At 35.9% G+C, this 24,178-nt stretch overlaps 7 protein-coding genes and 1 pseudogene across 17 annotated transcripts; 4 read left to right on the plus strand and 4 right to left on the minus strand.

The window, feature by feature from the left end:
• Window positions 1–244: 244 nt before the first annotated feature.
• Window positions 245–3,590, minus strand: LOC104744984 (uncharacterized). 8 transcript variants are annotated; one of them, XM_087488586.1, is made up of 9 exons: window positions 3,378–3,590; window positions 2,952–3,032; window positions 2,207–2,863; window positions 1,594–1,710; window positions 1,334–1,512; window positions 1,147–1,240; window positions 978–1,055; window positions 781–882; window positions 245–695 (listed from the first exon to the last, which is right to left on the minus strand). In XM_087488586.1, exons 3-9 carry the CDS (start codon window positions 2,696–2,698, stop codon window positions 555–557), a joined length of 1,203 nt encoding a protein of 400 aa, XP_087344712.1. In that variant the 5' UTR covers window positions 2,699–2,863; window positions 2,952–3,032; window positions 3,378–3,590; the 3' UTR covers window positions 245–554. The 8 variants fall into 8 exon arrangements, with proteins under 8 accessions (XP_087344712.1, XP_087344713.1, XP_087344711.1 ...); XM_087488587.1 differs by having other exon boundaries at window positions 2,207–2,860; window positions 3,378–3,582; XM_087488585.1 differs by having other exon boundaries at window positions 2,207–2,860; window positions 3,273–3,582.
• Window positions 3,591–6,830: 3,240 nt separating this feature from the next.
• LOC104744986 (O-fucosyltransferase 24-like) lies at window positions 6,831–9,175 on the plus strand. The gene is made up of 6 exons (XM_010466135.2): window positions 6,831–7,652; window positions 7,723–7,891; window positions 7,980–8,069; window positions 8,144–8,427; window positions 8,508–8,766; window positions 8,862–9,175. The coding sequence occupies exons 1-6, from the start codon at window positions 6,970–6,972 to the stop codon at window positions 9,090–9,092; spliced, it is 1,716 nt and encodes a 571-aa protein (XP_010464437.2). The 5' UTR covers window positions 6,831–6,969; the 3' UTR covers window positions 9,093–9,175.
• A 69-nt stretch (window positions 9,176–9,244) lies between these two features.
• Window positions 9,245–10,502, minus strand: LOC104744985 (uncharacterized). Its single transcript, XM_010466134.3, has 3 exons — window positions 10,203–10,502; window positions 9,998–10,035; window positions 9,245–9,569 (listed from the first exon to the last, which is right to left on the minus strand). The coding sequence occupies exons 1-3, from the start codon at window positions 10,273–10,275 to the stop codon at window positions 9,456–9,458; spliced, it is 225 nt and encodes a 74-aa protein (XP_010464436.1). The 5' UTR covers window positions 10,276–10,502; the 3' UTR covers window positions 9,245–9,455.
• A 1,595-nt stretch (window positions 10,503–12,097) lies between these two features.
• On the minus strand, window positions 12,098–13,425 carry LOC104748063 (eukaryotic translation initiation factor 2 subunit beta-like). Its single transcript, XM_087489156.1, has 5 exons — window positions 13,375–13,425; window positions 13,067–13,212; window positions 12,846–12,988; window positions 12,633–12,718; window positions 12,098–12,172 (listed from the first exon to the last, which is right to left on the minus strand). Exons 1-5 carry the CDS (start codon window positions 13,423–13,425, stop codon window positions 12,098–12,100), a joined length of 501 nt encoding a protein of 166 aa, XP_087345282.1.
• Window positions 13,426–14,432: 1,007 nt separating this feature from the next.
• Window positions 14,433–15,713, minus strand: LOC104748064 (eukaryotic translation initiation factor 2 subunit beta-like; annotated as a pseudogene).
• A 383-nt stretch (window positions 15,714–16,096) lies between these two features.
• Window positions 16,097–17,935, plus strand: LOC104744987 (methyl-CpG-binding domain protein 4-like protein). Of its 3 annotated transcripts, none has more exons than XM_019237111.2 (2): window positions 16,097–17,208; window positions 17,442–17,935. In XM_019237111.2, exons 1-2 carry the CDS (start codon window positions 16,237–16,239, stop codon window positions 17,490–17,492), a joined length of 1,023 nt encoding a protein of 340 aa, XP_019092656.1. In that variant the 5' UTR covers window positions 16,097–16,236; the 3' UTR covers window positions 17,493–17,935. The 3 variants fall into 3 exon arrangements, with proteins under 3 accessions (XP_019092656.1, XP_010464438.1, XP_087344377.1); XM_010466136.3 differs by having other exon boundaries at window positions 17,452–17,935; XM_087488251.1 differs by having other exon boundaries at window positions 16,110–17,208; window positions 17,397–17,935.
• A 355-nt stretch (window positions 17,936–18,290) lies between these two features.
• On the plus strand, window positions 18,291–20,994 carry LOC104744988 (putative ADP-ribosylation factor GTPase-activating protein AGD11). Of its 2 annotated transcripts, none has more exons than XM_010466138.3 (10): window positions 18,291–18,753; window positions 18,854–19,040; window positions 19,138–19,221; window positions 19,303–19,387; window positions 19,470–19,545; window positions 19,635–19,798; window positions 19,879–20,083; window positions 20,171–20,287; window positions 20,366–20,461; window positions 20,557–20,994. In XM_010466138.3, exons 2-10 carry the CDS (start codon window positions 18,995–18,997, stop codon window positions 20,836–20,838), a joined length of 1,155 nt encoding a protein of 384 aa, XP_010464440.1. In that variant the 5' UTR covers window positions 18,291–18,753; window positions 18,854–18,994; the 3' UTR covers window positions 20,839–20,994. The 2 variants fall into 2 exon arrangements, with proteins under 2 accessions (XP_010464440.1, XP_019092031.1); XM_019236486.2 differs by having other exon boundaries at window positions 18,332–18,753; window positions 18,891–19,040.
• Window positions 20,987–23,940, plus strand: LOC104744989 (rhomboid-like protein 19). Its single transcript, XM_010466139.3, has 8 exons — window positions 20,987–21,319; window positions 21,452–21,576; window positions 21,865–21,925; window positions 22,011–22,177; window positions 22,402–22,507; window positions 22,624–22,826; window positions 22,932–23,069; window positions 23,449–23,940. The coding sequence occupies exons 1-8, from the start codon at window positions 21,308–21,310 to the stop codon at window positions 23,549–23,551; spliced, it is 915 nt and encodes a 304-aa protein (XP_010464441.2). The 5' UTR covers window positions 20,987–21,307; the 3' UTR covers window positions 23,552–23,940.
• Window positions 23,941–24,178: the final 238 nt, after the last annotated feature.

The following is a 24,178-nucleotide window of genomic DNA, read 5'->3' on the forward strand; positions in this document are numbered from 1 at the left end:
TCTAATCGGCTCGTTTAAACATTACCACCAATAGAAATCCTCTGATACAATTGGCTACTTGTGTGCATTTGTTTAATTTTTATTGGACTTTGATTAGTTTAAATTAGATTTTGGAATTATACATTTGTTCTTAGCAATATGATGCCAAGTACTTATCTCCATATCATTATCCATCTGCTTTACGATACGACTTGTTATTTCGGAAAAAGATAGTATTGAGAAGAACAGTTTGACAAATTCATACTACAAACCAAACATGGATCATATTAAAACATGAAGATCACAATTGATTATGTCAAAGAGGGGTAAATAAAAGCAAGAGGGCAAAGTAACACCTCTTGGCTAATGTGAAGAAACTTGACATTTACCATCTCAGAAATGGATCTTGGTTATGTTTTGCTCTCGAAATAAAATTAATAAAAAAAAATCCTATTTATATATACTTAGAGAAAGAAAAAGAGAGAAACCATCAAGAGGGGTAGTAAATAAACCATTGTTGGGGACTCCCTCGTTTACACCTTTTTTGGCTCATCTTCTCCCAACAGTTCTTTTATTTATGTGCTCTTACCACTTTCTTTAAGAGAGTTGAGCCTCCTAAGTCTCTGGTCAAGTTCTGCCAGCACTGCTGGTTCCTGCTTCTTCCTCTGCTTTGATATGGTGTTGGTAGTCATCGATCCAATTTTCTCAAATGCCACCTGAAAATGTGTTGATTGATACTACGGATTATGAATCTTATAAATACATAAACTCGGTGTTCGGACTAGGGCAGGCTTGGCTTACCGTTAATAATTCATCCGGGTCAAAAAGCTGATGTGAAGTTGTCTGTAATATGTTGATTACATCACCGACCTGGTGGGTCATAAGCAGCTCGTTCTCTTTCATCTGCGAATGACGAGAGATCCGTGAGGTGAGACTCATCTGTGTTAGAGGATTAATATCTTACGAAAACAGCTGATCAGAGGAAGAGAAATAAGAACCTTGAATATTGCTAAAGCTGCATGGAATAGAACCTTTGCTCCTTCATAGAAAAGTACATCCCACACCCTTAGAGTTGTCTGCAAACCAAACCAAAGTTTGCTGTATAACATAAGAAAAAGTAATCTTAAAAGACACATAATTTGACAAAAAGGTTTCGTTTTTAAGAACCTCTGAAGGAAGGCTTTTAGAGAAGAGGCATAGAAACCATTCGGTGGCTACGAGGGAAACATCAAATCCCATATCTTCAAGATGACTAGCTATTCTGCAAAAATGTAACGTTAACGAGTCAATTTCGTGATCGAAGACCAAGATAAGCTCAGCGACCAAGAGAACCAAGAAAGCTAGAGAGACTTACCGAGGACATTTTTGAGCAAGCAAATCTTTGAAAACCCGCTGCTCAACATGGCATCCAGACAAGTTTGTTGTGTAGCAGTCACGGACTAATACGTTTTCCAAAAGGACAGCTAGCATCCAGAATGCGTCTTCTTCTGTCTTCATGACAAGTAATAGTAATGCTGCAACATAGTTTAGTCCCTGAAACAATAACGGAACTGATTAAAGATGAAAAGTTCTTTTGAAATAACGCAAACGGATATGGTAAGGATAAGTCTGTACCTGACAATAGCCAACATCAGAATCACGGAAGGAATAGCCAACAAGCACACGTCTTAGAGCAGCATGACCCTCTGGAGTATCCAACCATGGATGACCTGGAAAAGTCCTTGGCAGATCCTGCAAGAGTAGAGACACAATGTCAAATGAAAATGATGAGAAGATCCGAAAATGAAGTTGCAGTATAAGATAATAAAAATCAACAATTCATAGCATATAGTCTCGAATGACCATCAACCAACGTAGAAGAAAGAATCTGCTTGAACACAAGAATTAACAAAGGATCTATAACAATCCTAAAACAAAGGATCAGTGGAAATATTTCCTGCAGCTAACATCAATCCTTAAATTACTCAAACTACTATCTGAGAGGCACAATTAAGATCTAGGGGATGAATAAAAAGACACAACAAACAAACATATGAAGCAGCCTCCTATAACCATCATACAACAGTAGTAAAAGAGAAAGGTTTTTTCAAAAGTAGTTGCCAACAGACAGAGCACAAGAATCAACAACAGATCTACACCAATCCTTGACACAAAGGATCAGTCAAATTCAATCCTAAAATTTCTTAAAAATCGAAACTTTGGATAAAAAAGAAAAAATGAAACTCACATGATCAATCTGTCTTGTGGCAGGGGTAACCTTGCCATCAACGGCCTTAGTCAAATCACTATAATAACTATCAGGAACGGTAGACTTCTTCTTAGCAGCACCAGAAAGAGAAAACCAAACCTTAGGCCTAAGCACAGGAGGGATCCCTTTCCTAATCAACCTCTTCAAAGTAATCGCATTCGTCAAAGTAGAGATCTTGAGAGACGTTTTCAAAGCGATACCGTCACCGATCAAGAGAATCTCAGGCTGAAGATACCAATTAGCTCCCTTGCTAGCTTCAAGAGCCCACCAAACACGTCCTTGGTTCCTAACTTTCTCCCTCACCTCGTTCAAAACGTTGACGTCGTCGACATTTCCTTCGACGGTGAAACCGTATAAATCTTGAAACTTGACGACGATGTTGGCTCGTCTAGCGTGGATGCTTGGACGGAGAATCGGAATCTGAGATTGGAGTTCCATTGTCAAATCACGTCTGCTTTGGATCCCAAACATCCTCTCCCTCCCGACCAAATCCGAAATCCTTTACAATATTTGTCTGAAATTTTAGATTTTTCTTTTTGGGTTTCCGTCAAATTCAGACCAAGGACGAATAGGGAAACATGGACACCGTCAATTAAATTAAAAAAGGGTTTCTAGGCTGATGCTGCTGCTGGGCTGCTACAGAGAACAAACAAAAAAAAACGAAATTGAAAAAAGAGAGAGATGTTATAAAAAAAAAAGAATCATATCAAAATCTGAGAGATACCTTTCCATATTATAATTGTTTGTCACGTTCTGCAAAACGTTATCACCTCTCTTTTGAAACACCTAATCTTCTCTCTCTCCCCTACGCACACACCACACACAGTCAAAAAAAAAGATTACAGCTTCTTTTGTTTAATAAAAAAAGAAAATTTCCAGAAACAAAGAAGAAGGAGGCAAGAACAGATGATCTCTCTCTCTCTCTCTTTCTCTCTTTCTCGCTCGTGAGAACAAAAGACACTAAAAATGGAAAAAAAGAACAGAGAGAGAAATAAAAACAACTTTAAAGGGAAAAGTATATTAACTGAAATGGAAAAAAAATTACAGAGGAGCGTTGAATTGGAATCCCCGCGTCTCTCGGGGTGTTGGTGTCGAACAAGAAGCAGAAAGAAGAATTTATTAAAGTTGGAATTGGAAGAGAGAGATGTACATATGATCGCTAGGTGAAGGAAGGAAAGATGTGTTCTTTTTTAGATAGAGCTGAGGGTTGAATCCAGAGCCTTTGATTACTTTTTGGGGTTATTTTATAATTTAATGAAACATTATGATTTTTGAAAACGAACTTTGGATTTGATTTAGTAGGAGGGTTAATAATACTAATGACGCAGGTTTAACTTTTGAATCATTTTGTTTATGGCCCCCCTCCCCAAATATTTTTTTTTTAATTTCATCTGCTTTTGTTAAATGACTAATATGTCCCTGAACGTTAGCTTCTTTTATGAGGACTTATGTGTCATTCGCCTAGACGATAAATATATCATTTTCTTGATGTTTCTATCATCATTTAAATTACAAGATGTAAAGCAATTTACACTGGATTTAAAAAAAAAAAAAAAAATCAATTCACAAATTCATCAGTAATAAATGAAAATTACGAATTTTTTTGTGTGTGTTCGGTATAAAATATGATTCCAACCAAGTCTTTAGAATTAAGCAATGCTTTGAAAAAAGTTTAATAACTTAAAAGAAGGCGAAAACGTGCTGAAGTGCCATATATAGCCTATGTTATATTTATTTAGACAAATTAGCTGATGATAAAGACACGTACACTGTACTATAGATTCATCTGAGAACAATATGGTATCCCATTCCCATATTTGATTGATTTTTATTAATCAGATTTGCTTCAAAGATACGTGAGTCCACGACTCCACTTACCTTCATTACTCTTAAGTCTCTCTAACCTTTGTTTATCCCCTCCCAAATCCTTCTAACTTCTAACTATACAATATGACAATATGTATATTTTGTACCTTGAACCATATATGCAAAAAGTCTCTCATTAATTTAGTATATAATTGCGTGACAAAACACTACTATTGGATACATCTACAAAAATTTAGATACGATCTTGTTCGTTAGTTTATGAGAAACTTAAAAAAATGCATCCCCACCACAACGGGACGAATAGTAAAGAAGTGAAGCTAGCTCTTTTTTTTTTTTTTGTCAACAAAAGATTAGCTCAAACGAGCCAATGTAAAGGGAAATTGTTTACATACATAGCGTGCCAGAGTATCCGCTTTTGAATTTGCATTTCTGGGAATATAAGATAAAGAGAAAGAAGTGAACTCCTCCCTGTCCATCCGTATATCATCTAGGTAAGTTGAGAACGCCGGCCAATCAAGTGGCGAAGACACCATCTTCACCAAATCTGCACAGTCTGAGTAGAAAGCCACCTCACGATAGTCATGTCCGATCATACAACGCATCGCCCAAATGAAAGCTTCCACTTCTGCATGTAAAGGGGAGAGACTTCGCCGAAAGTTAGTAGCTCCCCTGCTTGGCCTTTGATCCTGGGACTGAGTGCAGAACCACCCCGCTCCTGCGAACCGATCATCCGACTTCCAAGAACCATCGACGAAACAGCGATATCCTGTAAAAAGCAAAGGTAGAGAGCCGTTTGGTCTCTGTGGGCGAGATTCCGCAACCCTTGACTGGACAAGTGTAACCCCATCTTCACCCTCCTCCTGAGCCTTAAGCCAGGACAAAGCCTCACCTTCAGCTATCCGGACAGTCTCCTCTGGGCACTCTGTAATATTGTCAAAAACCTTTGCATTACGCGCCTTCCATAAAAACCACAAAATCCACGGGAATGCGGCCACATGGGAACCCGGGCTTTTGGGATCCAGAAAATGATCCATATTTGCAAAAACAGACTCCACTGGAAAACAATTCGATCCTACTGGTACCTGGGACAAGGCCCACACCTGGCGCGCCGGTGGACAGAGAAACAAAACATGGTTTACTGTTTCCTCCTCAGCACCACAACGGGAGCATCCCAAATCACATGCAATGCCACGTCGCCGCAAATTCCGTGAAACCGGCATACACCCAGACAAAGCTTGCCACATAAAATGTTGTATTTTTGGTGGGCAGCGAACATTCCAAACACTAGCTAGAAGAGAGGTTATTTCTGGCCCAACCCCAGGCGCTTTAAAAGGCCCTTGAGTCGTCAATCGCGCCGCATGATAACCAGACTTAACTGTATACCTCCCATTTTTCGTAAAATGCCAACCAAGGGTATCATCCTTGGGGCAGCTTCCTAAAGGTAATGCACCTATCAACTCAACATCCACTGGATCAAAGTGCTCAGAGAGCACATCCATCCGCCACAAACGCGTCCGACAATCAATTAAGTGTGAAATTTTAAGAGAAGGGTCCTTAAACGGGCCCTTGCTGATAGCTGGTCTCGGGAATTGAGCTGGTATCCAGGGATCAGTCCATATTGAAATGGATTCTCCCGAACCAACCCGTATAATAAGCCCTTTTTGTACCAGAGAGCGAGCTGAAACTATACTCCGCCATCCATAAGAAGGGGAGTAAGAACGAATCGGTTCCATGGGATCCGAATTCCTATAATACCTACCTTTAAAAACTCTGGCAAACAGTGAATAAGGAAATTCAATAAGTCTCCATAATTGTTTTGCCAACAAAGCCGAGTTGAAATCATCAACATTCCGAAAACCTAGACCGCCCATCTGCTTGGTGCAACATAGCTTGTCCCAGGCTAGCCAGTGCATACCACCCGTCCTACCATCCGAACTCCACCAAAAATTTGCCACTGCACTGGTAAGTTTGGATGTAATCGGAAGTGAAGCTAGCTCATTATTATGCAATGAATTAAAAATTCATACATTTATTACGCAATGAACTAAAAATTCAGACATAGGTGGGATGAATTATCTATCAATAATGCGACAATCACCAGTATCTCTGAAACTAAACTACCTAACTTTTTCAGCTGGATCACAATCAGCTTAATCTTGGGCCTGTGACATCTTATATATTGGCCCAGCTCATTTGTTTTATCTAGTTTGCTGCAAGCAAAACCATCAACCAAATTAAGAGAATTACTTTTCCACAGCCAAAATTATTATCTTTTAGAAGCATAAAAAAGATTTTAACCAAAAATAAAAAAGATTCAATTAAGAAAGAAACAAATTTACAAATATAATATTAATTTTGCAAGCATTTATAAAATCTCTATAACATTCACCAATTTTATTTTTTAATCAACTAAGATTTAACATACGATGGATACAAAAAAAATGATATGCTAACTTTATTGCTACATAAAACTTATATATCATATCATATTTGATGTATTAAAAATTCAGTAGTTCACATAACATGTTTTTTTTAAGTATACAGTTTTTTCTTACCTACGTTAGCGAAACAAATTGCTGATATATACTACTAATTAAGGTCGTCTCATATGATAAGCTTATATTAAATAGATTAATGTGTCTCTTTCTAAACATTTTTGGTCTATTATTTAATCAGTTTGATATAATTTTAAAAGTTGTTGCGTGGGTGTTTGTTGCCTTGTTGGGTGCATTTTTTTGAAAATTGACCCAAAAAATACAGATCTTCTCCAACCAAAAGAATCTTCTTGGAAACGAAACAACCCCAAAAGAATACTACTACTAACAACACAGTCCTCTGTTTTGTAACAAAATCGATCCTTCTATGTTCCCGCCGTAACCGAAAGCTCTCATCTCGTCTTGTTTAAAGTTGTTGTGATGGGGACATGTAAGACGAGAAGCAGCAATAGTAAGAAGCAAGTTTGCTACATTTCAGTTCCAGCTCAGATCATAAACTCTGTTTCCTCATCGTCCTTACACTCTTTTCTCGATAACAAATCTTCAAAGAAGAAGAACACAACAACAAGCAAATTCTTCAATCTAAGAAACCCAAAGCTCTGGTCTTTATCTCTCTTCTTACTTACTGTTTTAGGGATATCATTAAGACTTAGTCTTTGTCTTTCTCCTTTTGGTTTCAACGATCACGAAAGTCAACTTCAAAGCTCGGATTCTAATGTATCTCCTAAATCCCATCTGGTTGAGATTTCAAACGCCAAGGATCGATCTTTGGATACGGGTGTTGAGAAAAATGAGACCTTTGGTGGTGATCGATCACATTTGAATTTGATCACCTCTGATGGAAATGGACATGGTGATAAGAATGAGTTCTGGAAACAGCCTGATGGATTAGGTTACAAGCCATGCTTAGAGTTCAGCAATGGATACAGAAGAGAGAGTAAGAAGATTGCTAGAGAGAGGAGAAAGTATTTGATGGTGGTTGTCTCTGGTGGGTTGAATCAGCAGAAGATTCAGATTGTTGATGCGGTTGTGATTGCGAGGATTCTAGGTGCTGTTCTTGTTGTACCGATATTACAAATCAATCTCATTTGGGGTGACGAGAGGTAAACAGTAATATCATAAGAATGTTCATTTTTGTATTCATCTGTCATTCTGAATGTTTCTTTTTTGCAGTGAGTTTTCAGATATATTTGATTTAGAGCAATTCAAGAGTGTTTTAGCAAATGATGTGAAGATTGTTTCGTTGCTGCCCGCAAGTAAACTGATGACTAGACCATCAGAAGAAGGTGGTATGCCCTTTAACGCCTCCCCTCAATGGATCCGTTCGCATTATCTAAAGCGTGTAAGCTCACATATACAACACCCCTTGGATCATTTAGTGCTGAACAAATGAGAAACAATGTTCAATGGTTTATACTTATATCCTGCAGTTCAATAGGGACGGAGTTCTGCTTTTAAGGAGATTAGATTCAAGATTGTCTAAAGACTTGCCCACTGATCTCCAGAAGCTCCGTTGTAAGGTATGTTTCTAACTTGGAAGCTAAAAAAGAGTTTGATTTTGTTCATTCACATTTGAACAAGAAATGTGTTGCAGGTAGCATTTGAAGCATTAAAGTTTTCGCCATGGGTTATGGAGATGGGGAAGAAGCTTGCAGAGAGGATGAGGAGCAAAGGGCCTTACATTGCGTTGCATCTTCGTATGGAGAAAGATGTGTGGGTTAGAACTGGCTGCCTTTCTGGTTTGAGCTCAAAGTTTGATGAGATTGTAAACATAGAAAGGATTAAGCGGCCTGAGCTCTTAACAGCCAAATCTAGTATGACATCTAACGAGAGGAAACTCGCTGGTCTTTGTCCATTAAATGCCAAGGAAGTAACAAGGTAAATGAGTGACCCTTACGGTTTTCTTACAAGTGCTGAGAGAGACATTGGTTTTCAATTTGTATACCGGTTGATTTCAGACTGCTTAGAGCACTTGGAGCACCGAGAGATGCGAGGATCTATTGGGCGGGAGGGGAACCACTTGGCGGAAAGGAAGCTTTGAAACCGCTAACAAGTGAATTCCCAAATCTCTACAACAAATACGATATTGCGTTGCCTCTTGAACTCAAACCTTTTGCAAAACGAGCTTCGATAATGGCAGCAATCGACTATATAGTGTGCAAAGAGAGTGATGTGTTTATGGCATCTCATGGAGGGAACATGGGCCATGCACTTCAGGTACACATTCTTAGGTCTTTGTTGTTTGAAAAGTCTGATTTCCAGTGTGCAACTTACACATTCTTAAGATAAAGAGTGTTGAATTAATCTTTCAGGGGCACAGAGCTTATGAAGGACACAAGAAGATCATAACACCAAACAAAAGGCATATGCTCCCATACTTTGTGAATACATCAATGAGTAAAACAGAGTTTGAGAAGATGATAAAGAAATTACACAGACAATCTCTAGGACAGCCAGAACTAAGGGTTAGCAAAGCTGGAAGAGATGTTACAAAGTATCCTGTTCCTGAGTGTATGTGCAAACAAGCCACCTCTACTATTTAAAGCTTCTTTTTTTTTTTTTGTACATATGGTTAAAAAACAAAGATTATCTTTTGATTGAAGTATAATATACTCATTTTACTCCACTTTCTTCTAAGCTTTATCTAGAAACTAAACTCCTTGGATCATCAACGAAATTATCTTAGGCCAAAAGAAAAAGAAGCTGTTTCTGATAAAACCAAGAGAGATGAAAATTCACAGAGAGCAGCAGAAACATATAAGTTGATTCAATACTTATTCAACAATAAAGAAAAAAAACTCAATATCTTTCAAAAAAAGAATCCAATCTTTCACCAGGAAACTATTTGAGAGACACAAACTTAGAGAGCTTCTAGAGCTAAACAAATGTAAGGGGGGAATCAGTACTCAGTAGCCTTTTCCACAATGTATCAAACTGCCGGCACCTAGAAAAAGCCCGAAAATTGCTGCACTGCCAATGGTAGTTTGACCAATGTATCTAATCTTCATAAGCCCAGGAACCTGCAGGAAAAGAAGAAAAAAAAAAGGAACACATGAGGATCAAGCAGTAATGAGATATGAATCTCAAACAGTTAATGTTGACATAAGTATCAACAAGAGCAATCTCTACTCTAGACATCTTTCATATCTAACTTAAAAAAAGCGCTAAAAGCTTTCAGATTGATCTTGCTATGCTAACCAACTCACAAATAAACACAGCAAGAGCAATCATAACTGAAGCGTTTGCACATAAACAATTGATTAAAGTTGTCAAGAACGGTGAGATAGATGCACAAGTCAAATAAGTTCAATTTCTCAAAAGTGAAGGCAAACAAAACACAAAACTAAGCTGTGCTGTGTGTTTTCGACTGATCAAGCCATATCCAAAGAGGAAGAGTGATAAAGAGTTTCACTTTTTCAAGAAAAGAACCCGAATTAACAAAGCGTACCTTGAATCTAATCGCTTCGTAAGTTCCATAGACAGCACCTGAAACACAACGAAACAAGTTCAATATCATCTCCACACCCAAAAATATTTCGTACCCAAAATTCCCATAGAATCAAACAGATATAAAGGCGAATTTAGATTGTAATTTAGGGTTTAGGGTTTTTTTATTTCCAGAATGTAAAGGAAATCGAAAAAGAAAAGCTTACCTACAGCGCCACCAACTGCGCCACCAACGGCAACTCCGGCAGTGATTCTGGCCAAACAGCTGTCTTTCGCCATCTTTTTTTTTTCTTTTGATTGGAGAGACAATTCGTTTAGCTGTGTCTTTCTTCTTCTCTGTCGGAATATTAATATTGCGGTTGCCCTCGCCGCCGCTTTATAAAGGTTTTTGACTTTGGAAGAGTTTTTATTTTTTGCTTGCAGAGTGGATCGATTTTGCCTTTCGCTACAAGAACAAAGCCACAACACCGACCTGTTCCTAAACCGGGCTTAACCGAATTCGAACCAAATTTGTGGAAGACGTCATTGGTTTATTTATTTACCCAATGGTATATTTAACTTACTAATCCCTGCATTAATTGTTTTGTTTTGTTTTCTGTAATTGGGCCAAAATTGACCGACCCATTAGCCAAATTCCTAATATAGAAACTAGGACTAGATCTGAGTGTGATGGTGTCTTCTACAAATAGACTTATCTACAAATGGACTTATCTGCGCGCTAAGATGACTTTAGTTGTTTTGTTTTGTTTAAGAATAAAATTTGACCATAACATTTATAAAAAATATACAATATACTATAAAATTTAACACACTAAAATTTTATAATAAGAGAATCATATTCCTTTAATGATGTCATTTATTGAATTAAATTAAACTAATGTCATTGATTTAATTTTTTTCAGAAAATTGCTAGTTCTTGGAAATAAAAAAACACACATCCCCTATTTAATATTTCGGAAGTACACAACTTCTTTTTGGTAGACTATATAATAGTTATAAGTTATAAAGTTATAGTTATTATTTGATTCATTAGTTACAAAATATGTTATATGGGTTGACTTATACAGAGATACACTTAAAAAAAATATCCCAAGAATAATACAACTTAAAAGAAATAAAATCTCTAACAACCAAGGCCATATATATATTTTAGGCAATTAAAGAAAAACAAATATAATAAAATCTCAAAAATTAATTAAAATAAAATAATATCTTAACCCCTTCAAACTTTTAGTATAAATCATTGACATTTTCATTCACCGAAATACACCCTATTCATACCCAAAAAATTGTTCAATCCATAAAATATTTAAGCTTTAGTAATATTATTCTTTAAAAAAAATATCTATTAAACTAAAATTTTAACTGAGTAACGGATCAAATTTGAATATTTAAATTCAATTTCATATATTTCTTTGTTGAATTGTATAGTTTAATATACTTTAAACTTTTAAAATAAATAAATTTGAAATATTTTAAAATATTTTAATTTGATATTTTTAAAATATCATAAATATATGATAGATCAAAAAGTTTAAAATTATAAACACTCTAATTTGATTTGTTATAGCACGAATCAATAATATGTCACTATAATATGAAATAATTCCAAGAAAAAATATGAGCAAAGGTTAAAATTTCAGGAAATATGATTTCTCAGATTAAATTAAAGTTTAGAATAATGTTATTTTGTAGGCTTTCACGGTTAAGATGATTTTGACAAACATATGTTACATTAATATGCGGTATACTACAGGTTAAGTCATAAAATTAACAATCGAAATACAATGTATAATTTTAAACACTAAACAAATCAAATAAAAAACATAAATTAATTTTTTATCACACAACTTAACTTGCGGTATGTCGCGGGTTAATTATCTAGATCTACTATAATAGATCTTACAAAATATATGTTATTTTTATAATTCATATTCATCATATGATTTGGCATAGTATTCCATCCAATTTTTTTTAAATACATAAAATAATCACATATATGATGTTTTGAATAAAAAAACTATATAATAAACAAAAGAAATTTAAACTCGTGCTAAAGCACGGGTTATATTCTAGTGTCTCTTTTATAAGTACAAAGAAACTACTCTCTACCCACTTGAGGCCTTGAGCTACCAAAACAAATCATGGTACAGCTGGTCATTCTTCTTGATCCACACTGCCAAAACAAAGCCAATATATCAGTTCATATTTTCAGATATGAAAATAGATACAACAGAGATTTCAGAATAGCAAAAGTGCAAAAGAAAAAAAAAACTGGATAATTAATTCTTGAAAGGCTAAGACAGTAATCACTCATTCAATTGTTCAACCAAATGAGCTTTTATCAGGTAGTAGTATAGGCCAAGATACCAGAATGCATCACATCAAGATGACACAATAAAGTAGGCCTCCATATAAGTTTTGTATCACTCTAACTACGTAATATTTAATTAGACTAGTGTAGGCAAAATCCTGAATATGTGTAAAATAAACAGCAACCATCAAATTATATGTTTTCATGGTAACAAGTGCAAGACAAGAAAGAGCGTAGGCTTCAACATAGTTTAAAATTTTACTGTTGAAATCAAATAATGTAGGCTCACTTTGGAAAAAATATTTCTCAGTAGATTTTTTACCTTTTCACATATCAAAAAGAAGATACGATTCTCCTTCGAAAGAATTGTGTCTGTGCTCTTGCAACCACAACACATGACGTACTCAGCTGAAATTAACCGCAATTAAAACCACTTTTCAGAAATCAACACAAGGGATGTTATTACTCCAAATATATATATGACATTCCTTTACGGCAATCTAAATCTTGAGATTAGTGGAAATGTTATACTTACTGATATATCGTAGTATATTGCCTTTAAATCGCTTGGGTTTAACTCTCCTATTAACGACCAACCTTTGCTGCATATCTATTGTACCCCTAGCGCTCATGTCAGCACACAAGAAAGCTCTAACATGATTTGGTTGTCGATTCATCCTGAAAAAGTTTTAACGGTGGTAAAGTATTCCAAAATACAAACATCAAAAAAACCACTATGGGACTTTGTGTTCATACGTCTTGCAATAGTCCATAAAGTTGACAAAGACTGTTTTGTCTGTCCCTTCAAAAAGAATTTGTGGTGGCCTTATAACTGTAAGAAGGCAAACTCCAACAAGCTCCGGACTATTTTCACGCAGAATATTAAAGACCTTACGAAGAATCTGTACATGTAACTCACAATCAGAGAAAAACAAGTAGAAATCAAATAACTATAGAAGCATTTGTCAGTTTAGGAAATAAATAATCCTCCAAAGCAATATCTATCAAATACAATAGGAATCACGGATCTCATATAGAGAAACAATGTAGAAAACCAAACTTACATCTTGCTCATCCTTCACTTCTTCCTTGATCACATTTGGTTCATCAGCCATGATTACTGCCAAGGAAAGCATTAAGAAACCAAAATCAAATATTATAAATATCAACAAAATTGGTATGAACATCTAAAAAAAAAAAAAGAGAAGATGGACTCCGTCACTCCGTTACCAAAAACATAATAAGTAGTAATTTTTATTCCGAGTCTAAAACTACAATTATAATCTTTAACAATAGAACGGAAACTTTTGAAAAGCAACTCAAACCTTTTTGGTAACGAAACAGCACCCGATTGGTCTTAACGGGGAAACTCAAGCGAAGAGGTTGTGAAGCTTTTTGTTTTCTTGATTGCGTTTTCCTAACCCTATATATTTTTTGTTTCAACTTTTATAAAATAAAAAATCCCTAATTTTAATGTTTAGGCCGCAATTTAATTCATAAAACAAAAACATATAGGGTTAGGAAAACGCAATCAAGAAAAAAAGAGTGTATAATGTACAGACAAAAGTATCAAGTATGGTAAGAAGAGAGATAAGTGCTCTGTTTCAGTTCCTTAAGAGATTGCGCTGACTTTATTTGTAAATTGAGATGGTTCCTCTAATAATGTACGTATCAACGAAGAAGAGATCGGAGACTTGAAAGGGACGATGATAGTTCAGCAATGCGACTTTCTCAGTTCTTTATTTATATTCAAAATTAAGTTTATTCTTAGTTAGATTGGGCACCAAGCCACGATATAATACTTCAAAGAATGTCAATGATGAGGCAACTACCGCTATGAGCCAAATCCAGAAGGACCAAAACTATGAACTCATTACAATAAGTTCAATATTTAAGGGTAAACCAAACACACAACTTAATGCCTTTTTCTTGACTTATTTGGACAGGCAATCACAACTTTAATCTGTGTCTTTTGTTTCTTTTCCTTTCATTATTAAACCTGTGATAGAGAATAACATTCTTCAGCATACTCAAAGACAAGTCAATGCCATAAGCAAGCTAGAGAATAAGAAGAAGACAAGCAAGACCTTACCAACTCCATAAAATGTTCTACTCACTTGAGCTACCAATATATCCAGTCTTCCTGCGACCAAGATACGTTCTGTTCATGCGGATTTGTGGTGCACATCGTTCTGATCCACACTGCCAAAACAAACCCCATCAGTTCATATTTGTAGATGTATATATAGATAGGTACAGAGATTTCAGAATAGCAAAACCAAAACTGGATAATTCTTGATTAGTATTCAGACGGTAATTACTGATTCTCTTGCTCAACCAAAGGAGCTTTTTATAAGGCAGTGTAAGCAAAGATATCAGCATCACATTAAGATGATGCAATAAAGTAGGCCTCCAAAATAGTTTTGTATCACTCTAACTGCGTAATATATATATTAATCAGAAAATGTAGGCAAAATCCTGAATTAGGTGTAGAAGAGCAACACCCATTCAGGACCATTTCTCTTGAATATGAGTCAGAAAACAGAAATGTGTCCAAAGGCAAGAGAAACTAATTGGGTAGAGTTTTTTTTTACCTGTTCACATCTCACAAAGAAGAGACGAACCTCCCTGGTGAAAGTTGTGTTTGTGCTTTTGCAATCAAAGCACACGACGTATCCACCTGAAAATAACCGCAACTAGGAATCACTTCAAGAAATCAACAGAAGGATGTCGTTACTCCAAAATTGACATTATTCTATCCAAACCTTGAGATCGATATACTAAAGGGTATGTTACTTACAGACATATCGCCGTAAAAGCCCTTCAAAGTTCTTGGATGTAAGTCTCCCCCTAACAACCAACCTTTGCTGCGCATCAGGTGTATCACTAGTACCCAACTCAGCAAGTAAGAAAGCCCTAACATGAGCTGGTTGTCGACGCATCCTGAAAAAAATTAAGCATATTCCAAATACGTACAAACATCAAAAACCACTAGGTTCTGGTATATATAACAAATGGTGTATATGAGACTTTGTTCATACGTACGTCTTGCAATAGTCCATAAAGTTGACAAAGATTGTCTTCTTTGTCCCTTCAAGAAGAACTTGTGGTGGCATTATAACTGTAAGAAGCGAAAATCCAACAAGCTCCGGACTATTTTCTCGCAGAATATTAAAGACCCTACGTAGTATCTGTATTTATAACTTCTCCAATCAGGAAACAAAACAAAATAATAATCTTGAAAGGATGCATTGACTTAAAGAAAGACTCCTCCAAAAAGCAATACTATATAGGAATCAAGGATCCCTTCTTATAGACACAACAACAACAAAATGTAAAAAGCCAAAATTACATCTTGCTCATCCTTCACTTCTTCTTTGATCACATTACTTTCATCAGCCATGATTACTGCTGCCACGAAAAAACCAAATCAGCTAATTATAAATATATATCAACTAGTAGTAATTTCGAGTAATTCAGACTAAAGTCTAGGTGAAACTTTTATAAAAAATTCACTCAAATCTTCAGAAACGGATTTTACCTTTGGTAACGAAACCGCAGGAGGGATTAAACGAGGCTGTGAATTGCTTTTTGTTTTTCAACCCTAATTATTTCTATTTCTTTATAAAAAATCTATATATATATAAATAAATAAAAAATCCCAAATTTATTTTTGTTTTCACTTTCACCAATTTGATTAATTTATTTATGGCGCAATTTAATTCGGTGGCAAAAAAAAAAAAAAAAAAAATATATATATATATATATATAATTGACCAAAAAAATACTTATAAATTTTACAGACACTAATGGCGAAAAAGGGTAATTTACAGACAAAACAAAAATATCGGCGAAGAAGAGAGATTGGGTGCTCTGTTTTGGTTCCTTAAAAGAGATTGAGGAGATTATATATTTGTAAATTTGAGATGGTTCCTCCAGTAATTTATACGTATACGCGAAGGAGAGGTCGAAGACTTGGAAGGGACGATGATACTTCAGTGATGATGACTCGTCGGAGACCCGACTCCGATACTATCGAGGTAATGGTTGAGAATCGCTTGATTGGTTTATTTAAGGAGGATGATGAAAGAATTCGAGATTTGGGTTGCATTGATGAAACTGAAACCAGAAGTAATTTGCTTCTTCAATGTCATCGTGATGATGTTTGTTGCCTCGACAAGGGTAATAAGAGCGATAGCTTTGTTTCATGTAGTAGAAATTTGGATGATTTGTTCTCTGGGTTCGCTTTTAAGGGTGTGAGGAGTAGGAAAAGGGATGACTTTGGAAATGAAACTTCTAGTTATAATCTTGTTTCTCCATACTTCCAAGGATCTACTACTGATTCACAACAGTCCAATGTAGGGTGTGATTCTCATAGTGTTTGCTCTCAAAGTAGAAGAAAACGTAGGAAAGGATGCAGCAAAGTTCCAAGAGTTTCTCCATACTTCCAGGCATCAGCTATTTCACAATGTGGTTCTGATATTGTTGCTTCACAAAGTGGAAGAAACTATAGGAGAGAAAGCAGAAAACTTCAAGCTAAGGTTCGAAGAGTTTCGCGTTATTTTCAGGCGTCAGCTGATTCAGAACAGCCAAGAGATTTGCGTCAGTATTTTAAGGTTGTGAAAGTTTCAAGATATTTCCATGATGTTGTGCCTGCGGATGGAATTAGAATCGATGAATCACAAAAGGAGAAGTCAACAAGGGTGAGGAAAACTCCGGTTGTGAGTCCTTTACTCTCGCTTTCTCAGAAGACCGATGAGGCATACCTGCGGAAAACGCCTGATAACACATGGGTGCCTCCACGATCTCCATGTAATCTACTTCAAGAAGATCATTGGCATGATCCATGGCGTGTGCTAGTTATATGTATGCTTCTCAACAAAACATCTGGTGCTCAGGTTTGTCCTCATTCCTCTCTCCTTATCTTTGCTGAACTTAGATAGATACACTAATTAGTATTTGAGACCAAATTCGTTTAAGTGGATGTGTTTAGTTTTGTCATTAAGAAGTAGTTGCAGTCTTTTGGTTTGACGAGTAATTGATTAACCATGAAATGTATTGCTTTGGTCTTGTTGAAATTTGGTAGAAGAAAAGGCTTTGTGTGGGTTGGTCAGTGAATTTGTTTTAAAAGGTGATTGCAGACACGGGGAGTGATATCAGACTTGTTCGCATTGTGTCCTGATGCAAAGACTGCAACAGAAGTTGAAGAAAAGGAGATAGAGAGTCTGATAAAACCTCTTGGACTGCAAAAGAAGAGAGCCAAAATGATTCAACGGTTATCTCTGGAGTATCTTCAAGAGAGCTGGACTCATGTCACTCAGTTGCATGGCGTTGGAAAGTATGCAGCAGATGCGTATGCTATATTCTGTAACGGGAATTGGAATCGCGTGAAGCCTAATGATCATATGCTAAACCATTACTGGGAATTCCTCAGGATTCGGTATAAATTATGAGTGGTAAGTAACATCTACATTGTACTAAATAGTATTTACTGGTAGTTTTCTTTTCTTCTGTCTTTTATTGTCTTTGTCACCAATGTTTAAAAGCTGTAAATGAAATATTATCTTATACTAATAACTAGTTTGTATATCTTATATATTGTAATGTGTTTTGGACCTTTTGGTATCAGCTATGGCTTTTATTTTGTGTTTAATATTGTCGAACAACTAAGATGGAGGCATGAGTTAGTTGAGGGTGGGAAAGCTATGCGACTTTCTCAGTTCTTATTATATTCAAAATTAAGTTTTGTTTTTTAGTTAGATTGGGCAATATGACAATGATGAGGCAACTACTACTACTGATATGAGCCAAATCCAAAACTTAGAACTCATTAAAATAAGTTCAATATTTATTGGTAAACAAATGTACCAAACCAATGCATGTTATTGGTTTATTTGCAGAGGCAATCACAACTTTAATGTGTTTCTAAATTTAAGAGATTTTAATAAGGTTGTTTGGTAAGGGAAAAAGGAAAAATGTTGTGATAATTTGTTATAATGACGTGTCAACTACAATATTTTCACAAAATTGAAAATCACAAAATCGAAAATCCTCTTTTTTTTTTTTTTTTTTTGGTTTCAATCTCTCTCTCTGGCCGACAAATAAAAGAAACAAAACAAAAAAAAACACAACTAATCATAGGCTTCTTCTCAAATCTCCTGTCTGCAGGATGATGATGCAACTTTTCAGACAATTTTCTTCCAAAATCCTTCCGTAATTCTGTTTTTTTTTTTATGTTTCATCGTTTTTAGGTTTTTACCCTTCGTGGTCGTTACACCCAACCTTACTTTTTCTCCCTCTTCTCAACAAAAAAGAAAGAAAAAGAAAAGCAAAGATGTCGATGTCAACTCATCTTTAGAGTTTTTAGGTTCTTCTTCCAAGAAATTGAAATTTGAGCGAGGCTTTGATGGGTTTGGAATTTCATATTAGCCCCTTTATTTAAGGTAATTTGTCAAGGAATGATTTTTTTTTGATAAAACTTTTGCTTTGTGTGGTGCAAATCAAGTTATATTGTTTTGTTTTCTCTGGTGATGATGGATTCAGATTCTCCTTGTTTTTAAAAAATGCAATGGCTCCTTAGGGGACGATGTTGTCTTGATTCTTGGGAATAATGTTGTTTGAATGGTCACGGCTTTTTTGAGCATTCCTGTGTTCTTCACTATATTGTCTCGGCTCTGATTCGAAATGTCTCTCGGCCAAGAAAATGTCGAACCTGTTGTTGAAGTTTCAGGTAAATTCCAACACAATCCTTTCATCTATTATCCCCTTACCCCCAACTTTTTAAACGTGTAAATGGTTTTAAATCTTGGCTTTTGTTTGTTTTATAGGGTCGCATGCTTGCTTATATGAACTTTTATGTTCAGAGACACCCAGATGGACTCCTCACATGGATTTGCAAACATCTCCTTCTGGTGATTCTTATTTTTTTTTGGATATGGAACTTTTCTTAAGATATATGTTAGTGTTAGTTGGTGACATGTTTTGTTTTTCAGATCCTCGAGATCGGTTAGAGAAGTTGCTGAAGCAACCTGGGAATAAATATTGTGCTGACTGTGGCTCTCCTGAACCAAAATGGGTGTAAGTTTGATTAATTACTTGTTGTGTGGTTCTGTACATCTTCTTTTGATGGATTGGATTGATTCATTTCATCTCGTTTTAGGTCGTTGAGTCTCGGTGTATTTATCTGCATTAAGTGTTCTGGTGTACACAGAAGTCTTGGAGTTCATATATCTAAGGTACTTTCTTTTCCATTACCAATCTTGTTTTCTCTGCTTCTGTGTTTGTAGCCTTTAAATCGATAACTTTGATTGACCGATCATCGCAGGTTCTGTCAGTAAAACTAGACGATTGGACAGATGATCAAGTTGACATGCTTGTAGGGTACGGTGGAAACACCACAGTGAACGAGAGATACGAAGCTTGCAACATCGACCAGTCAAAGAAACCCAAACCAGACTCTACTAATGAGGAACGCAATGATTTCATCAGGTGACATTTTTTACTTACAGTTTGTTATAATGTTATGTTTGTATAATAATGTTCTTGTCGTTATATCTTTAAACCTGCAGAAAAAAATATGAGATGCACCAGTTTATGGATCCAAAGGATGGTGCTTTGTGCCCTTATCAACAGCCTAGCAGAATAGCTACTTCACCACCGTCTTTATGTTCAGCAAACCACCGTTCTACAAAAAACCGTATTGGTCATGCATTTAGGAATAGCTGGGGAAGAAGAGAATCTGATCACAAAGGACCAAAGAAGAGCAATTCCATGGTAACAACTAATGAACACATACACAACGTTACATGTTTGGCTAATAAATGTTGCTAACGTTAATTTTGTGGGTGTTTTACTTTACAGGCAGGCATGATTGAGTTTGTGGGATTAATTAAGGTTAATGTGGTTAAAGGAACCAATCTTGCGGTTCGAGACGTGATGACCAGCGATCCTTATGTTATCCTTGCTCTTGGCCAACAAGTGAGCTCTCTGCCATATCTCTACTAGACAACTTGTATGATTTTTACTTAACCTCTCATGATTGTTTGTTTGTTATAGTCGGTAAAAACACGGGTGATCAAGAACAACTTGAACCCTGTGTGGAATGAGACGCTAATGCTTTCGATACCTGAGCCCATGCCTCCTCTCAAAGTGGTAAGAACAGAAATATCATAAACATTTTTAGCCGTTAACAAACTCGACTGAACAGAGTATATACCAAAATCTTTTGATATGTAAAAAATTTGCAGCTAGTGTACGACAAGGATACATTCTCGACAGATGATTTCATGGGAGAGGCAGAGATAGACATACAACCATTGGTGAGTGCAGCAAAAGCTTACGAGTCATCGAGCATAAAAGAACCAATGCAGCTGGGAAGTTGGGTGGCGAGCAAAGAGAACACATTGGTGAGTGATGGGATAATCTCACTTGAAGAAGGGAAAGTGAGACAAGACATTTCACTTAGGCTTCAAAATGTGGAGAGAGGTGTACTTGAGATCCAGCTTGAATGTCTTCCTCTCACTCAATGATATATATATATCCTCCTTTCTTCCCTCACTTTTCTTTTTTGTTTGTTTTGTTTTTGAATTTAATAGTGAAGAGATGCTAATACTTTTTCTTCTTGATCCACCTCAAAACCTATGTATAAAAAAACCATAATTTGATTGATCATTCTTCAGAACCAATCCTAGTTTCTACATTAGTATGAAAAGCAAATCAAGATTTTTCAATGATAACACACTAATCATGTATGTTTGGTGTTAATAGTAAAAATGTTATTTTTTTTTTGTTATTGTTGTAAAGTGTGAACAAAGTAACAAACATATAATAATAATGTAGATATGTATATAATTTAATTAATAACATATATATAAGTATATAAATTACCAATTGAGGGAGAATTAAAGGAGAAAATAATCTCCGGTTTGAGCTGCATCGGCGAGATCTATCGTCAGATTTGTTGTTTTACACTCTCTCTCGCTCAAGTCCTCCGGCGACATGAGTTCTCCGGTACGGTTATTATAGTAGATCTACGAAATCGGCTCTGAGATCTTTTTGCGTTTTCTTTGTTTTTCGATTTTTTTGGAAACCGTCGTCTCTGATCTTACTAATCGTCTTAATCGTCTTACATTGTGTGTTCAGGGAACGAGTATGTTCACCACTTTCACTAAGCTCTGCAAAGGACTTGCTCTAGTACTTGTTGTGGCACACCTCGTTGTTCAGTTCATTCCTGCTACCATCCCTTACCTTGCTCTCATTCCGGCGAGGTACTTCCGTCTTTCTCTCCTTCTCAATCTTATTTCAAATTCTAGGGTTACGATTTTGCTACTGAATGCATTTTGTTCTACTCCGCGCGATTCTAATTCCTGATTCACTGTTTTGAAGAAATTAGGGTTTTATATATGTTAAAATCAGTTATAAGTATATTACTTAGGATGCGAATTTGATGCTCGCATGGTAGTATTATTCAAATTCCAGCGTGAGAACAATGTGATGCTCCTTGAAAATTGTGAATTCCAGTGATTCGAATGACTTCTAACTCTTGTTCACTATAGGACTATTCCTTTTGCCTGGAATCTGATTACAAGCGGCTATTTTGAACTATCAGTATATGGGGTATGTTCAACTTGTTCCTATCCAAATCCAGTTTTCTCATCTAATAGTACTTGAATGAATGAGTGACTGTTTTGCAATGTTGCAGGTTGTCTTCAGCACCGTTTCTCTCCTCTTTATGGGAAAGTTCCTGGAGCCTGTCTGGGGATCCAAGGAGTTCCTTAAGTTCATCTTTGTGGTGAACTTCCTTACGTATCTCTGTGTTTTCGTTACAGCCATTGCTTTATACTACATCACGAGGCTGGAAATCTACCTGTAAGTACTCCACCATCCTATACATACTCACTAAGTGTCTGTCTGTTTATTCATAATGAAAATAGAGTCTGTGATCCTCCACGCTGTAAATTATTATAACTCGTTTGCTTCCCTGCTCGGTTAAGTTCACTCTTTACCACTGTATATGATGACTACTCTATTCTTAGTTATATTTCATATTTTTCCTCAGTATAATAATGTGTTCTCTGTTTTCTCCTTGCTAGATATATGCCCTTTGCAGGTTTTCATGGTGTCTTGGCAGGCCTTCTTGTCGGGATAAAGCAGATAATACCTGACCAGGAGGTATTGCTGTTAAAGATAAAAGCAAAGGTAATCTCTTACTTTCTAATAAGAAATGAATAAAACTATGTCATTTTGCTTACTTTAACTTCGGCTGGTCGAAGAAGTTCTCACATCCTATTCTTGCCTCTGGTTTTTGTGTGCAGTGGTTGCCCTCAATTATGCTAATTCTGTCAATAGCCTCAAGCTTCTTTACACTAGATTCAGCAGCATACCTTCCCACTTTGATATTTGGTACATATATGGGCTGGTTATACCTCAGGTACCTGCAGAGGAGACCAGAAACAAAGCTCAGAGGTGATCCAAGTGATGACTTTGCATTCTCCTCTTTCTTTCCTGAATTACTCAGGTAAAGAATATTTCTACATTTTTTAACTACACTTTCGAGTTTGCCGACAAATCAATTCATGCCTCATATGTTGTTGGTAATTTTGTTTTTCCAAATGAAATGCAGGCCTATAATTGACCCTATAGCCTCAATCTTTCACCGGATGCTTTGTGGACGATCAAATGTCACCAGTGAAGACCATGATTATGCTACCAGTGGTGCACCATTGCCAGGTTCCGATTCTGCTGAAGCATCCAGAAGGAGGTAAAATTGTTTCCTTTTCTTTTTTTCCCCTCTTTCCTGTTATAGTTCAATGGCAGTTTATTTAGACTTTAGATGTAGCAATCTTACATTCTTACTGAATCCCCAGCTCTATGGGGGTTAGTGCAGTTTATGTCTTCAAATATGAGTATACACCTTTTTTTGGCTTGACATCCTCTAGGATCTACATAATGCAAAACGAGATAACGAATGATTTTATTCATTCGATTCTAAGAAAAAGTGATTTTTATCAGAATGTAGGACTTAAGAGACTATGATTATGAGTAGTTTGTATTGAACCAAATCCTGAGAAAACTTGTATATTCGGTTCTAGAAAAGGCAAAAAAAAAACTTGTTATAACTCAAAAAGATGTAATTGCAGAGAAAGAGGGGCAAGAGCTCTAGAGGAGAGACTAGCAACAGAAAGAATGGTTCCTGGAAAGAACAAAGATGAATTGCCGAGTGATGCATTGGATAGCGTATAAGTGGAGATTGCAATAAGCTTTTTGAAGAAGGTGTGTGGGTTCTTGCTTGTTTCAGGTGGACATCTTTTTTTCTTTCTTTATGAGGTTGGTCAATGGTCATTATACAAAAAAAAAAAAGATCAGCTTCTACGTAAATTGTTAAGACAGCTCGAAAAATAGTACATTTTCCTTGGACAAACCAGTTAGAAATGATTTCCTTGGACGACTAGATAATAGAAATTTATACATGTTTAACTTCTCTCCAAACTTTTTCCTTTTTCAAAACAGTCGCAATCGATCACTCTTTTAAGATTAAGGCACACAAAAAGTTTGTTTGTTGAGTGAAAAGCAAAGCACTAACTCTTTTTTAAAAATGAATTACCCACCCCCACTAAAATCACTTGTCTTTACTATCAACTTAAACTATAAACATATTAAACCTAGTTTGTAGCTGTCAATTTGTGTTGTTTATTTGAATGATTGAAAAGTATGACTTTCATTATTATTAGGGGGAAAAAAAATCAAAGAAATGATCAATCAACAAAAGAAGTTTTAAGTATACAAGAGTTGAGTCAGATTGAGCATAAAAGAAGGGACTCCATTGACTAGGATAATTTTAAACAAAAAAAGAAACTATAACCGTATCAT

Source organism: Camelina sativa, chromosome 15 (genome assembly GCF_030686135.1).
Source record: "Camelina sativa cultivar CO46 ecotype springtype chromosome 15, ASM3068613v1".
Classification (NCBI taxonomy): Eukaryota; Viridiplantae; Streptophyta; class Magnoliopsida; order Brassicales; family Brassicaceae; genus Camelina; species Camelina sativa.

Coding starts and splice junctions, on each gene's coding strand:
- LOC104744984 (XM_087488586.1), bottom strand. CDS start 2,698: ATGTTTGGGATCCAAAGCAGACGTGATTTGACAATGGAACTCCAATCT. Junction 1,513..1,593: donor CTGATGTTGGCTATTGTCAG/GTACAGACTTAT, acceptor TTATTGTTTCAG/GGACTAAACTATGTTGCAGC. Junction 1,056..1,146: donor CTAAAAGCCTTCCTTCAGAG/GTTCTTAAAAAC, acceptor TTTGGTTTGCAG/ACAACTCTAAGGGTGTGGGA.
- LOC104744986 (XM_010466135.2), top strand. CDS start 6,970: ATGGGGACATGTAAGACGAGAAGCAGCAATAGTAAGAAGCAAGTTTGC. Junction 7,653..7,722: donor CTCATTTGGGGTGACGAGAG/GTAAACAGTAAT, acceptor TCTTTTTTGCAG/TGAGTTTTCAGATATATTTG. Junction 8,428..8,507: donor AATGCCAAGGAAGTAACAAG/GTAAATGAGTGA, acceptor GGTTGATTTCAG/ACTGCTTAGAGCACTTGGAG.
- LOC104744985 (XM_010466134.3), bottom strand. CDS start 10,275: ATGGCGAAAGACAGCTGTTTGGCCAGAATCACTGCCGGAGTTGCCGTT. Junction 10,036..10,202: donor CGCAGTTGGTGGCGCTGTAG/GTAAGCTTTTCT, acceptor GTTGTGTTTCAG/GTGCTGTCTATGGAACTTAC. Junction 9,570..9,997: donor ACGAAGCGATTAGATTCAAG/GTACGCTTTGTT, acceptor CTTTTCCTGCAG/GTTCCTGGGCTTATGAAGAT.
- LOC104748063 (XM_087489156.1), bottom strand. CDS start 13,425: ATGGCTGATGAACCAAATGTGATCAAGGAAGAAGTGAAGGATGAGCAA. Junction 12,989..13,066: donor TTTATGGACTATTGCAAGAC/GTATGAACACAA, acceptor AAACTTTTTCAG/GATGAATCGACAACCAAATC. Junction 12,719..12,845: donor CAATATACTACGATATATCA/GTAAGTATAACA, acceptor GGTTAATTTCAG/CTGAGTACGTCATGTGTTGT.
- LOC104744987 (XM_010466136.3), top strand. CDS start 16,237: ATGGTTCCTCCAGTAATTTATACGTATACGCGAAGGAGAGGTCGAAGA. Junction 17,209..17,451: donor ACAAAACATCTGGTGCTCAG/GTTTGTCCTCAT, acceptor AGGTGATTGCAG/ACACGGGGAGTGATATCAGA.
- LOC104744988 (XM_010466138.3), top strand. CDS start 18,995: ATGTCTCTCGGCCAAGAAAATGTCGAACCTGTTGTTGAAGTTTCAG. Junction 19,799..19,878: donor GAACGCAATGATTTCATCAG/GTGACATTTTTT, acceptor TTAAACCTGCAG/AAAAAAATATGAGATGCACC. Junction 20,462..20,556: donor CCATGCCTCCTCTCAAAGTG/GTAAGAACAGAA, acceptor AAAAATTTGCAG/CTAGTGTACGACAAGGATAC.
- LOC104744989 (XM_010466139.3), top strand. Junction 21,926..22,010: donor TTGAACTATCAGTATATGGG/GTATGTTCAACT, acceptor GCAATGTTGCAG/GTTGTCTTCAGCACCGTTTC. Junction 22,827..22,931: donor TTCTTTCCTGAATTACTCAG/GTAAAGAATATT, acceptor AATGAAATGCAG/GCCTATAATTGACCCTATAG.